We start from the raw sequence: 15,115 nt of genomic DNA on the forward strand, positions 1-15,115 counted from the left end.
TTCCGACGAATAACTCCATTGTATACAATTAATGCGCGCCGACATATATTCCATTTAAACACTAACTGTTATTTCAATGAATATTAAAATTCATCCCATAAAAGTATAGAACTAGTAATAAATATTTTAAAACTACTTTATGAATAGGGTAAAAGTACGCAAAGCAGACTAGTATATAGGTGTATATATAATTAGGATGTGCGCAAGAATACAAACAGGTACCCTCAATGAATTTTGGGATAGAGTTGCTATCTAAATAACGTATTGTAAGTAACGATTTAGAACCTTCTGCTGCTACCTCCACATTGAACCAAAATACAAACTTCATATTCTTAAAGTTTAATAATATAAATTATTGATGTACCACTCGTATCCAGGATTTTGAATGGTTGTAGTTCAAAATTTATTAAAAGGGCAACTTTGAATTTGCCAAAGGCAAAGGAAAACGACAAGAGCGAGATATCATGGGGGTACCTTGATCAGTTGATGCCTACATGCGTGTTTTCAAGGCAATATAGTGTTGTTTTCCTACTGTTCTGTTTGAAACATTTTGTGTGATAATTTGATAATTTAAACGCAATAAGTTAGAAAACACACTTTAATTGGTTCTGACACCGCCACTGGGGTTGCCAGGGATGGGATTGGGGACGGTGTGGTCATATTTGCAGTTATAAACAAGAAAAATAAAATGCAACCCTAACCTGATTGCAGTTATAAAACATAAACGGGTGGCTGGAACGAGAAATAGCCCACTAATGGTCAGGCGAGCGCTTTACCACTGAGCTACGTTCCGCCCCAATAAAATCAACACAGTAGGTGTGGGACAGATTATATAAAAGTTTCTTCACAACTGAAGAAAGAAATAACTAGGTTTAGCCAACACTGGAATGAAATGATAATAATGACTATATAGTATGTTATCGTCATGCTAAATGATAATGTTAGGTAATTAATATTACATTGTTACTATACAAGATAACTAACACTATAAAATTTCTGATTATTTATTTCAATATTTACAAATTTCATCTTAATTTGGTGACAGGTACATTTTCAGCCCAGACAGACACAAACAGGTACGACGGTAGTCAGAGTACCCTTGACTGTAAGAGAGCTAGACGGACATTTGGAAGATTGTAAGAACGTATAACCTTCCAAATGTCCGTCTAGCTCTCTTACAATCAGAATACTCGGGCTAGCACGACGGAAGCAAGTAGACATTGGGGTTGTCTAACTGAGATCGAGGGCGCAAAGCAAAGTTTCTAGAGTTTCTAGAGCCCACAGCTAGCCCACCCCCACCCCCCACCCCCCACCCACCCCTGCTTCGGCGTGCCTGACGAAGTTTGACCAGCATGGCCCACATAATTATTTCCGGGCTTATACTACGTACAAGATACGATTTTGTATTGTATTCCATATGTATACAAGTTTATGTTGGCTATTGTTTAGAACGAAACGTGTTTATTTTTTTCCCACACACTCGTTGGTGAAAACATCATTTGTTATTTTTGATAACACATATAGTTTTAACACACATACATGCGATAACATTTTAAAGACATACGACTGGCTGCTCCTAGGTGATAACCAGGTCACCAATGCCTTGCCATCCAATGAAAACACCAAAAAATCACGAATCGATCACTCACTAGGGCCGTACATAGGTTTTAGCTGGAAAATGCATTTAAATTTATTTTAAAACTGTTTTCTGAAGATACGTAAAAACAGAATACTACATTCGGGTCCATTAGTTACCATTTATCTTACAACTCGTTGTTTAAAAACGTATTCAACGAGCGAAAGCAAGGTTCACGCTCCGATCCACGTGTACCCCACCCATCCCGATTTAGAGCTATAGTCATGAACACATTATATACGTTCTACCACTAATTTACGTTAAAACGTCTTCAGACCTTTCATATGCCGAGTGGCGCCAAGTTTTCGTGCAAGAAAATTAAATGTAAATACACTGCTGATCAGTTCAATGAGAATGGTAACCTTATCATCAATGGCAATTGATTTGGTGTGAGGCAACCAAATATAAATAGTTTTGTTGGCCAAGGGAAGTAACTCTACAATTCCAGCTTAGAAAAATAACTCCTGACAATAACAAAGAATTAGCAAAATGACAAAACCTAGAGATATCACGTTTTTTCAAACTTTATATAAATGTTATGCTCAACCGTTAACTAAAAAATATAATCGAACATTATGCACAATAGCCGGAGCTACTGACAGTGAAACTACTGATTATAGTGTGGCAAAACCATTTTCTGAGATTCCTGGGCCAAAGGGTTTACCCTATTTTGGCACTTTATTCCAATATAGATTAGGTCGGTAGTACAAAAATGTTCTCATCATCTTTAAAATATTACAGTAGTCTGTATTTTATTCTACCGACAAGGGTTGGAATAAAGCCCAGTTGATAGAGGTCTTGCCTGAGGTGCCGGGACCATAGGATCGAACCTCCTCGACGGATCCATTCTCTGAGTTGACTTTACTACCCCCCCACCCATCTTAACCAGTATATCAAAGGCCATCGTATGTGCTGTCCTGTCTGGGAAAGTGCATGTAAAAAACCGCTTGCTGCTAGCATTTTTCCCCAACACTCTCATTGTCTATCATAACTTATTTTCAGATTATTCCTCACCCCCCCAAAAAAAAGTAAAAGTGTAATGTCCAATTCACAATACTAAACCTTTTTTTTAATTCTTTTTTTTCCCACCAAAAATTACTTTATTTAGATTTTTCCCCCAAATATTTGAAGCCCTTTAATTCTGCTTTCATTTTTGTATTATTAACAAGTTACCCAGTACACTGCGTATAAGACACTGCATACAAATATTTCATAATTTGGTACCTTAGATTTAAGTTAAGACATACTAATTTCTTAATGCCCTCCAAAATCACACATATAACCTAATTTCAGTGGGGTTTTTCGTCGCCCCAACCAGTATAATCCTAATGTTCAATTGACAAGAAAAAAACTTCCGCTTCAAAACTGATTCTAAAGTCATTCCTCATTCCTAACAACATAGTGCAAATATAGCACATAATTATGTTGAGGTTTTTGGCAATGCTGAATTCGAAATTGCGTTTTTGGATAATGTAAAATATTGTTAGATAACAGCTAGGAGACCATTAGATTGCTGCTAGCTGCTTTAATTATTATTATTATTATTATATATCTAATATAACCATTATATGTACTTATTACATTGTCTGTTGTCTAATGTAGGTCACTTTGTATGATTCATAGAAGAAATAAATGATTTGAACTTCATACAAATTGGAATTTTGTTTCAGGTCGATACAGAAATATTGATAGACTCCAGGATGCGTTGATGGAACAGCACAGAACATATGGTAAAATAATGAAAGAAACTCTACTTGGGGAAACAAGTATTCATCTGTTTGATCCAGACTACATCAAATTGGTGTACCAGAATGAGGGGAAGAATCCGTACCTGAAGCCGCTGCTAGAGACGGCGCAGATCTACCGCAAGATGAGACACATGTCTCCTGGCTTGGGAAATATGTCAGTATTAATCACAGAATATTTTAAAGTTAAGATTTTAACAAAATCATAATTATATACGGGCCATTCCACAATAATGTAATGCTTTGGGGAGGGGTCATGGGATGTGTTATGGAATGTTATATGGGTGGGAGGAGTTTGTTTTTCCAGGAGTTAATTTTTTTTTCACATACAATCTCTACATCGACTCCAAATGTAACAGAAAAATCAACCTCCACTAACGGGATTAGAACCAAAGACTAAGTATGAAAGTCCAGCGCTGTACCAAATGAGTTAATAGGGAAATTCCCACCAGCTACTGCCAGTAGGAGTACTTTATTCCAACACTACAACAGAATTACAAAACATTAAATTGGGGAGAGGATGTCAAAAAAATATTACATTCTTCAATGGTCCCTTACTGGTATTTTTGTTTGCCTGTTCATGTGGAGCAATATTCATCTCTCCCTCCTTCCCTCCCTCCCTCCCTCCCTCCCTCCCTCCCTCCCTCCCTCTCTCTCTCTCTCTCAACACCTCCTCTCTCTCTCCTCTCTCGCTCCCTCCCTCCCTCCCCCTCTCCTCTCTCTCTCCTTCCTCTCTCCTCTCTCTCTCTCTCTCTCTCTCTCTCTCTCTCTCTCTCTCTCTCTCTCTCTCTCTCTCTCTCTCTCTGTGTGTCTCTGTCTCTGTCTCTGTCTCTCTCTCTCTCTCTCTCTCTCTCTCTCTCTCTCTCTCTCTCTCTCTCTCTCTCTCTCTCTCTCTCTCTCTCTCTCTCTCTCTCTCTCTCTCTCGCTGTCATTCCCCTGACCCACCCTCCTCTTCCCATCCTTCTCTGTCTCTCTAGCTGTAATTTTTCAGCCTATCCTTCCCTCCCTCCCTTCCTCCAAAACCCACCGACCCATATCCTGACTCACTCATTGTCTGTCTGTCTCTCTCTCTCTCTCTCTCTCTCTCTCTCTCTCTCTCTCTCTCTCTCTCTCTCTCTCTCTCTCTCTCTCTCTCTCTCTCTCTCTTACTCTTACTCTCTCTGTGTCATACTCACTCACTCTCTCTCTGTATTTTTGCCTCGCATGTTTTAATTTTGTTGCCCACAGGAATGGAGAAGAATGGTATCGGCTTAGGAGTGCTGTTCAGAAGATGATGTTACGACCAAAGGAGGTCACAGTTTATCTCCCATTGGTTTTGGAAGTTGCTGATGATTTTCTTGCCAGGATAAAGAGTCTACGTGATGAAAATGGAGAAGTCAAAGAGTTTGCAAATGAAGCAGCCAAATGGTCATTGGAATGTAAATAATCATTCAAGATTTTTACCTTAAGATATTACTAAGACAGTGTACATGTGAGCCATTTTTATACAAAAATTAAATATCAGTTCTACATTTAAAAAAAGAAAAAAAACCTTTCATTTCCATTTCAATTTACTATTTACTATATTTTTAAAGATATTGTATATTTCAGTGTTGTTTTTCTTTTAACAAAAAATGCCAATCTTGTTCAAATGGACAAAATTAATTGCCAAGCTCAGAATTCCATGACTTTCCAAGATTTGTATGAACTCGATAATGTATCTCAGCATATTATGATAAAATATTTTCAGCGTCTGCCATGACATGTTTTGAGAAGCGTCTTGGCTATTTACATGGAAGGGAAGACAACTCTGACGAAGGTCAGAAGATGGTGGATTCCAACACAACTCTTTTCTGTCAGTCAGCCAAACTCAAATACTCGCTACCATTGTACAGGATTTTTCCAACACCTAAGTGGAAAAAGCTTACAGAGGCTGAAGACTATTTCTTTGGGCAAGTAAACTGACCCAGGGATTAGAAATAGGTCGGTGGCTGCCCTTGGAAGTTTATTGTTTATGGCCATAATGGTAAAGAGATTGGTTTGCATTATATACATATCCCAGTGTGAGGTACATCCCATGTGTGGACAGCTCACTACACCAATATCTCTATAAATATCTCTGTAACTTAATAGACTGGCCTCAGTGGTGTCATGGTTAAGCCATCGGACCAATCTCTCTCAATGTTGTCTTTTTCTTCCATCCCAACCAGATGTTGTTAAATAAATATTGTTACAGGAAAGGTAAAAGGGGTGGGTATCTAGGGTACTAGGGTATCGACGAGTATTCAGGCATGGGCTGAGTCTGGGAAAACTCGGGCCCGTTTACAGGACTTGAGTACCCATTAGAGGGAGGTTTTTTTTTTCTCTCTTTCTTTATTGACCAAGTATTGAATTAACCATATATTAGACACCAAATAAGCTGCAGTTTTTACTAGGGTTCTGCAAAAAAGGTCGGATGATAGGTCTCTCTTTTGTCTTTCTTAATTAATTAAGAACTGAAATAACCATATGTTAGACCAGTTAAGCTGTAGTTTGTGCCGCTTAATAAATATGCCTTTCCTTGCTACAGGAGAGGCCAGAGGTTAATCAGTGAGTGTGTGTCTGAGATAAAGACTCTGTCAGACAAAGGGCAACTGGAGGACGGCCAGTACAAGTTCATGTCCTACTTGATGTCCAGGCCGGAACTCGATCTCAAGGATGTCAGCATCATCTGCCTGTCTTTATTTGCTGATGGTCTCAGAACGGTGAGTTTACAAAATCTAGTAAATAATTCTCTTTTCTTTTACAATGCACTGATCTCTAACATTTTAAGGAGAGCATGTTTTGCTGCCCTGCTAACATGTTTTGCTACCCTACAGCCTTGCTGCCTTGCTATCTTCATTGAAATCCCTGGAATTTCCTAAAATTTTATGATGTTTTTAATAGTCCCTTTTAAATATCAGTAAAGAACAGAAACTCTCTAAATCAGATATCCCTTAAAACCAGACTTTTTATTTGATCACATGGGTGTCCAATTTATGAGGGTGGTTTAACTGTATTTGGAAATTTGCATGCATTGAAAGTAATATTTAAAAAGTTACAGGCTTTAACATTGTCAACAGTGTATGCAAATTAACTGATATTGTCTAAATCAAATTCCACACCAGTGTAATTGTCCTCCAGCATACAGATCAGAATGGTTGTATCATCCTGGGCAATGACAGTTACTATAGACAAAACACATAACTGTTTTGTCAAAACATCCCTTTCACTCTGTGTACTGCAGAGATATGAGTTTTGATTGTGGTAATTGTTTTGTTGTTAGATATATTTCCAATACATCAATAAATAAAAAATAAAATAAAATATTTGCACAATGAAATTTTACTTTGTCTTTAAAAACAAATAAATTTCATCTGCAAAATGTTTTAAGTCTACAAGTGAGTTAAGGTTGCTTGGGTTACCATAAAACACACTATTATGTCTTTTTGATCTTCTTTGATTTGCAGACTGTTCCAGCCCTGCTGTTTAATTTGTATACTCTAGCCACTAACCCAGAGGTTCAGGAGAAGGTTTTGGAGGAAATCAGAACTGTGCTACCAGTCGATGGAGTCATGATTACCCCTGAGATCATCAATCAGATGACTTATCTCAAGGCCTGTGTCAAGGAAACATTCAGGTTACCATTGTTTTAATGCATACCATGCAACAAAATAAAGTTTGTTTAACAACACCACTTTTGCACATTGATTAATCATCGGCTATAGGATGTCACATTTAGATACATTTGACACATAGTCTTCCTGAAACACCAGTGACATTTTTCTATGAGCATTGAGGTATCTTTTATATGCACCTTCTTAAGGACAGGACAAGACAGCACATACCAACTATCTTGATATAACAAACGTGGGGAACTGGTCAGGAAAGGTAAAACAACCAGTGGATACACTGAAGGAGTTCAGTCCTATGACCCAGCATGCAGATAGAGACACTAGTGAAAGGGAAAGCCCATACCAATATTATTGGTTTGTATGTTTTTTTATGTGTGTCAGCTGCTTAGATGACATGCAGTTCTATCCAGAGATGCAAGTTCACCATTACAAGACCAAAGACGGCCAAAGCTTTCATTGATTCATTTATTCATTCCAACTAATTTTCGTGCTTATATCCAATTAAGGTTCAATCATGCTATCCTGGGCACATACCACAGCTATCTGGGCTGTCTGCCCAGGACAGTGTTAGTTGTTTGTGGTTAGTGAGAGAGAAGAGGATGTAGTGGTCTGAACCTACTCATTGAGTCGTTAAAACTCGATCTGGGTAGGGGCCGGTACCAGGCAAACCCAGTACCTACCAGCATTATGTCCGATGTCTTAACCATGATACCATTGAGACCAGTGGCCAAAGCTGATGTGGTTTATTTAATATATTTTTTGCAGGTTATTCCCAGTTGGGTTAGATGTGTCCAGAATCCTACAGAAAAACATTGTGATTGGTGGTTACCAGCTGCCTACTGGAGTAAGTGTGTTATTCATTTTGCATAGTTATATTATAAACACATGTAGTATCATGTTTATGACCCATCACATTTAAAAACCTACACTTGACATAATGTCGGAAACCAACCAATGCAGCAGTATGATTAACATCATGTAAACCTAGTAGTAAACGTTAACAGGTGAGATTTGTTTTTATCAAACTAATATTACAATTACAGGGCACATTATTATTATTATTGTTTTTTTATGGAAAGTCCCCAGTACTGTTTTTATTTGATTTGCCCTAAATAAAATGTATCATTAACAAAATAATTATATTATTATATATCAGAGTACAAGCTAGACTGACAAAATTGGGAGAAGTTACTTTTCCATTCAAATAATTTAGGAAGAAGTGATGAGATTTAGGTAGAAGTGGTGTTGGAATGTCCATTTAATTAAAAACATTTTATATAGGAACAATACATAATTTTATGTAATTAAATATATCATTATTTTATTTTTTACAATTAATTTAATGCATGTACAAATTATTATTATTAATTCAAATTATTCATGTTTATTTGACACCAATTGTAAAAGTCTATATCGATTTGAAAATATATGTAATTATCCACCAATTTGTTTTTCCAGACACAAGTGGTACTGAACAATTTTGTGCTGTTCAAGAACCCCAAGCATTTTGTTGACCCTGAAGACTTCCATCCAGAAAGGTGGCTGCGTGACGGATCAGCGTGCAATGTCCATCCGTACATTCTTACTCCATTCGGCCATGGTGTGAGAATGTGTGCAGGTCAGTTCACGTTACTGTTGAGGGCTTTTATAGGTAGTACTAAACTAAGCAGGCTTAAAGTTTGAGGTGCCACAAACTTTTGATAGACAAGTTAACACCACAAGTCCTGTGATTGTTGATAAATCTGAGTGTTGGTCGTAAAAAATAATAGTTTCATATGGGCAAAAAATGTATGCAATTTTATTTCATCTAGTACCACTGTGTCAAGTAGCCTTGTGCTTGAAACATGTATACCTGTAAAAAAAAGTACTCAAATTTTGTGCAAAACTAGGGGTGTTGTAAAAACATCTGATTATACCGAAAATGAGCCGTAAAAGGTACCATTTTTTCAGTTAATACTTTGAGGTAGGGGTTGTAGTACTGATATTTATGGGTCATAGTTTGGTTGATATATTTAAACACAAATGTTAACATGGTCGCCTGTGGGATTTCATTTGGAATAGTACAACCTATAGTTCATAGCAATCAGTATTAAATAGCTAAATGTATTTATTTTTCTTCTTTTTAAATCTTATTGTCCAAGTACATTGTTTTCTGATTTATAAATATGTAGTTGTATTTTGGTTACATACAAAAATATTAGGCTCATATAAATTGGTGGAGACCGGAGGGAGGGAGACAAAAATGTAAAGTTTTTTTTGGTCCTCTATATAATTTAATAGATAAAAATAGGCTTGTGTACCACCCCCACCCCCACTAGAGGGCTGTGCCCTCTCTTCCCACTTTAGAAATCATTCCTGAATATTGATAGTAAGTGTGATTTGATGACCAAATAACTGGTTGAATAAAATACACTTTAAACGACAAATTAAATGTAAATAATTTTAGGCAGTATTTAGTCATTACAATAAATTAACTGATGTATAACATTGACTTTAATACATTTTCCGGGCTTATACTTGTAGCATTCTTTGTTATTTAAGAACTGAAAATTATAATTTTTTACTTTCATGGAAGTATGATCTACAGAATCCAGTGACACACTATGATTAGGGTAGCACATTTGTATAGCACAAAGCAGTTATGAACTTCTGTTTTTAAAGTTATATGATGTCATTTGCATAATCCAAGCATTTATAACAAAAGACCACCTTAGGCCCAAAACACTCTTGGTCTGGGTCTGGCAAGTGTGGCAAAGATGCCATGTCTGGTGTATTTTGACATCTAGGTCTGTAACTGTTATGTGTTTTCAATATAATATGTTCATATCTTTCAATAAATTTACTTCTATAAACATAACAATAAGTATGAGAAAGCCACATTGATTAATATACACCTTTCCTGTTGGTTATTAACAAAAATTAATGAGCTAAGATCAAACATTGTGTAAAAATACAGCGCATGTTCTTTGACGTCTGTTGCAAGATCTGTAGTTGATGTCATCATATTTGTAGTTGATGTCATCATATTCGATTCAAAGCTTTTCATTTTGAACTGGCACCATACTCACCAGATCCAGATCCAGACCTGGTGTATGTTGGGCCTTAGTCATGCAGATTGGAATTATTGTACTTCATTCTCTTTCAGGTCGGCGATTTGCAGAACAAGAACTCTATGTTTTATTGACAAAGATTTTACTGAAGTACCAGATTCAGTGGCATCATGGGAAGATGGGCCAGAAATACGAAATTCTCATGGTTCCGGACTGTCCTGCTCAGTTTTCGTTTGTGAAACGATAATCACATTTATCTTACTCAAATGACTGCCAGATTTCTTGCATTATGTTATCAAACTTTGAAAGCTTTGAACATGCAAATTCTCACAAATAATCATGACTCATTTATTCTAATGCAGGGCTTCAAGTCCCAAAACAAGACTCACAGACATGTTATATAGCACTATAAATAGCAATTTGCAATATACATTTAATAAAAAAGTATATAGGTTGCTTTACACAACGTTACGAATGTTCATATTTTCGTCTGTGTTACATTTGTTTTTCTTTGTTTTTGAAACTCTCTAATCTGCTTCTATTTTATCTTATTTTATCTTCTATTTTCTCATTGCCTCATATTTTGAATAATTATATTGGATTAGGTTTTATGTTATTGTTACCGGTACATTTATCTAGTAATCAAGTTCTTTTCTTTGTTGCTAATTTGCTTCTCTTGAATTTTATTTGATCTTTCTTTTATTTTTTTCTCATTGCCTCAGTTATTATAAAATTATGTGGAATTACATTTTATATCAGTCACTTACTGAAATAGAATTTTTTTTTTTTGTGGAATTCACTGGAAATCATTCATTGCATTAAACTCATACTTTTACCATAGAAACAGGTAGAAACTTCTATACTTACATACAGTTACGGTTCAGATATTTTGTTGTGGGTACAAACTCTAACAGCCAGAGTTTGTACCCAAAATTTGAAGAGAGGGAAGGGGCATTAATGGTGTAATATGGATAATTTGAAATAACACATGAAAAAGCCTGAATAAAGTGTTAATACCTAGGTCAAAAAGAAAAAGAAAAAAAGAATTGACTGCTTGGCCAAAAAGTTATACAATATGGAGCGTTTTAGAAGGATTCTATTATAGAACGTGACCACCATGCAAAGAGAATGCATATAGGATTACCTTTGAGGTCACCTTTTCGAGTACACAGATTTAATCCATTGAAAATTGCATTCGTGAGTGGCTGAGAATCTCTTCTTGTCACACCACTATGTGAGGTAGTGTGGTGTTGAGAATGGGAACATGTTAACTAACAGGTTCTCGTGTCTTTGAAACGTTTAGGAACATGTTCCCTGCACCACATCTGAGTTTTAAATACATACTGATTAAGACCCTGATATGTATATATCAGAGTGAACTCTTTCGGAAATGACTATTTTTCAAAAGTATGTCTCTAAACATTTTCATTTAACTGGATGAGGACAGGTATAATGTTCCTAAAAGATGTTTGTAAAGGAAAGGAATGTTTGTTTTACAACACCTTGACACATTTTACACTCTGGCTGTTTTGTGTCTAACATGATTATTTTGACACTTGAGAGATCAGAGAGGAAGGGGGGGGGGGGGGGGAGATTGATTGATATACTTGTACATACATAGTAATTTTTCACCAGTGCGATAGGGGTTGAAGTCAGACTACAAGTAAAAGGTCAGACTATAAATGTCCATAATGACATGGAAACTTTCCTACGTTCTTATTTTTCTTCTTTTTAAAAAAATATATTTTATTGCCCCAGAAACCATTCGATAATACTTATAGCTCTTCTTGTATAACCCAGTTGAAGACTAACATTTTTTACGCTTTTATTCAATATACAATGTAGGACGTAATACCCAGTTTCCATTAGTAATTATTGCCATACTATATTATTTTGGTGATCCAAATGTTAGTGTTGACGAAAATTTAAATCTGTTGAAAACTTCTTTATAAATAGCAAGCGTTTCAAGAATAATTAACGATTCATTATCTAAACTGTTTGCTCCTCGTTCATTACTTCATTCTTTCTGTTCTTCATCTTTACTTTTCTATCGTTCTGTCTAGCCTTCTAGATAAGCATAGTGGTGGAAATATTTTTATATCTTGATGTACTAAATGTGTATGTATTAAATGTAGGGAATTAACTGTTCGTCAATCCAAACCCTGCATTTGTTTGAGGAATAAATATTATTTAAACTAAACAGCCTGTTGCAATCTGTTTTTGTCTATCACAGTGTCAGTATGAAACCTTTCACATTTTGGACTTCTTCTCCATAACTACTTGACCAATTCCAACCAAATTTTGAGGGAAGCTTCTTGGGCTATTCCCCCCCAAATAAAATTAATCCAATTTTAAATAAAACCTCTATTTTCAATTTGTTTTAATAACCGAATAGTCTTCATATATTGAACAGTCAATAGATGGTTTATCTAATTTGCTTCTTATGTCATTAATGTTGGATCTCCCATTATATCCTGAGGAATGTGTGATGTTTACTATAGTTAATTAAAAATACATTTAAATTGTTATTTCTTTTACGACTTCTTCAAAACTTAGTTGCATTTTATGGAAAGCTTCCTTGGTACATCAAGAAGAAAAAATTTGAATTTGGTCATTCTGACGTCTTAGGGACCCAAGGAGCTTTATACTCAAAAAAGGAAAATCAAGCCAAATAACTCAAACGCTTGACCATTTTCAATCAAATTCTGTTGGAAGCTTCCTTGGCACATTGTTCTTTGCGGGTGGTGCCCAAATGGGGACAATTAAACCAGTTTTGAAAAGTCTTCTTGTCTGCTTCCAGAAATGCTAATACAAATAGACTTGATATATATGAAGGTTGATAGATGGTTTATCTGTAAATTACATTAATGTTAGTCTTCCCCCCATTGATCCCTCAGGAAGGGGATGATGTTTACTATAGTTATATAGAGAAATGTGTTTAAATTGTAATGTCTTCAAATTTGGTGGAAAGCTTCGTTAACCCATGAAGAAACAAAATTATGAAATTAGTGATTTTGACCCACCCCAGAACCCAGAGGCCTTACTAAGCCAATTTTAAAAACTCCTCTCTTCTATAAATGCCAAATTAAGTCTTAGCACATGGAGAAATAAATTTGTAAATTTGATCATTCTGAAGGAAATGTTTTATTTCATGCAGCACTCAACACATTTTATTTACGGTTATATAGCGTCAGACATGTGGTTAAGGACCACACAGATATTGAGAGAGAAAATCTGCTATCGCCACTTAATGGGCTACTCTTTTTGATTAGCAGCAAAGGATCTTTTATATGCACCAACCCACAGACAGGATAGTACATATCACGGCCTTTGTTAAACCCCATGAGACCAAAAAGGAGAAAATTTAGCCATTAAAAAAAAAACCTTCTCTACTTGTGTTCATATACAATGTAAAGGCCATTAGATCATTTATCAAAGTTGTGAATTTCATAATGTTATGTCCCCTGTTTCTACCTATGGAAGGTTGAATTTAAGGTTGAGTTGTATAATTAAAGTGAAAGTTTATTTAGTTTAACGACACCACTGGAGCCCATTGATTTATTAATCATCGCCTATTGGATGTCAAACATTTCATAATTTTGACATATAGTCTTAGCGAGGAAATCTGCTACATTTTTCCATTAGTAGCAAGACATTTTTATATGCACCATCACACAACATACAAATTACCACAGCCTTTGATATACCAGTCTTGGTAAGAGTTGTATAAAGAAATAAATTTGGACTGTAATTTCTTCACAAGTTCTTCTAGACCATTTCCAGCAAAATTTGGTGAGAAGCTTCCTTACCCAAGGACAGAATCATGAATTTGGTCATTCTTACCCCCAGGAAAAATCTGGCAGTCAACAATTTACTTAGGCCCCATGACCTCTTTTTTATTAATTAAAACTAAATTATTTAGAACAAACAGGATATGAAATGTGTATGCATATAAAAGATCCTTGCTACTAATGGAAAAATTAAGCAGGTTTCCTCTGTAAGACTATATGTCAGAATTACCAAATGTTTGATACCCGGTATCTAATAACCAATGATTAATAAATCAATGTGCTTTAGTGATGTCATTAAACAAAACAAACGTTAATATAACCAGGGTAAAATTGTGTTTCCTAAAATGTTGGCAATAAATGGATATATTGAACAGTAGTTTTTAGACAGATCCTATAGTAGGTGAACTGCTGTTCAAATTGTTTCGAGTGTTTGAAATACATATTCCAATTCCAAAACATTTCAAACCCAGATCACCTAGCAAGGACACTTTTGGTCTGTTTTATTTTTATTATGTACCCTCAAATTATTTTCATGCAGATAGCCTGATTACAGTTCTATTTTTACTTGGAATAGCTCAGAAACAAATGTAAGTATCACAAATGACATTTTATAATAATATATAAGATAAAGTAAAGTTTGTTTTATTTAACGACGTCACTAGAGCACATTGATTTTTTATCTTATCATCGGCTATTGGACGTCAAACATATGGTCATTCTGACACTATTTTCAGAGGAAACCTGCTGTCGCCACATAGGCTACTCTTTTTACGACAGGCAGCAAGGGATCTTTTATTTGCGCTTCCCACAGGCAGGATAGCACAAACCATGGCCTTTGTTGAACCAGTTATGGATCACTGGTCGGTGCAAGTGTTTTACACCTACCCATTGAGCCTTGCGGAGCACTCACTCAGGGTTTGGAGTCGGTATCTGGATTAAAAATCCCATGCCTCGACTGGGATCCGAACCCAGTACCTACCAGCCTGTAGACCGACGGCCTGCCACGACGCCACCGAGGCCGGTCAATATATAAGATAAAGGCCTACTTTCAAATATAATTGATACAAAATAAATCTAAATTGTAATTACAATTGATTGTGTATTTTATTTTATTTTATTTTATTTTATTTGAAAACTGTATTCATTGTTCAATAATATCATCTGATGTTGAATTTTTCATTTGAAAAGAATCTCTAATCAGTGGATGCACTTACTAATGGAAGCTAGTTACTTAGAAAGTAATATTCTATATAAACTCTAA

General features: G+C 35.7%; 1 protein-coding gene across 1 annotated transcript; it reads left to right on the forward strand.

Annotated features, from left to right (window-relative positions):
* The first annotated feature begins 2,076 nt into the window (after positions 1-2,076).
* LOC121367504 (probable cytochrome P450 CYP44) lies at positions 2,077-12,263 on the forward strand. The gene is made up of 9 exons (XM_041491722.1): positions 2,077-2,333; positions 3,307-3,538; positions 4,609-4,799; positions 5,111-5,312; positions 5,930-6,104; positions 6,849-7,018; positions 7,779-7,857; positions 8,472-8,631; positions 10,159-12,263. The coding sequence occupies exons 1-9, from the start codon at positions 2,126-2,128 to the stop codon at positions 10,308-10,310; spliced, it is 1,569 nt and encodes a 522-aa protein (XP_041347656.1). The 5' UTR covers positions 2,077-2,125; the 3' UTR covers positions 10,311-12,263.
* Positions 12,264-15,115: the final 2,852 nt, after the last annotated feature.

The sequence above is a fragment of the Gigantopelta aegis genome, chromosome 3, assembly GCF_016097555.1.
Source record: "Gigantopelta aegis isolate Gae_Host chromosome 3, Gae_host_genome, whole genome shotgun sequence".
Taxonomy (NCBI): domain Eukaryota; kingdom Metazoa; phylum Mollusca; class Gastropoda; order Neomphalida; family Peltospiridae; genus Gigantopelta; species Gigantopelta aegis.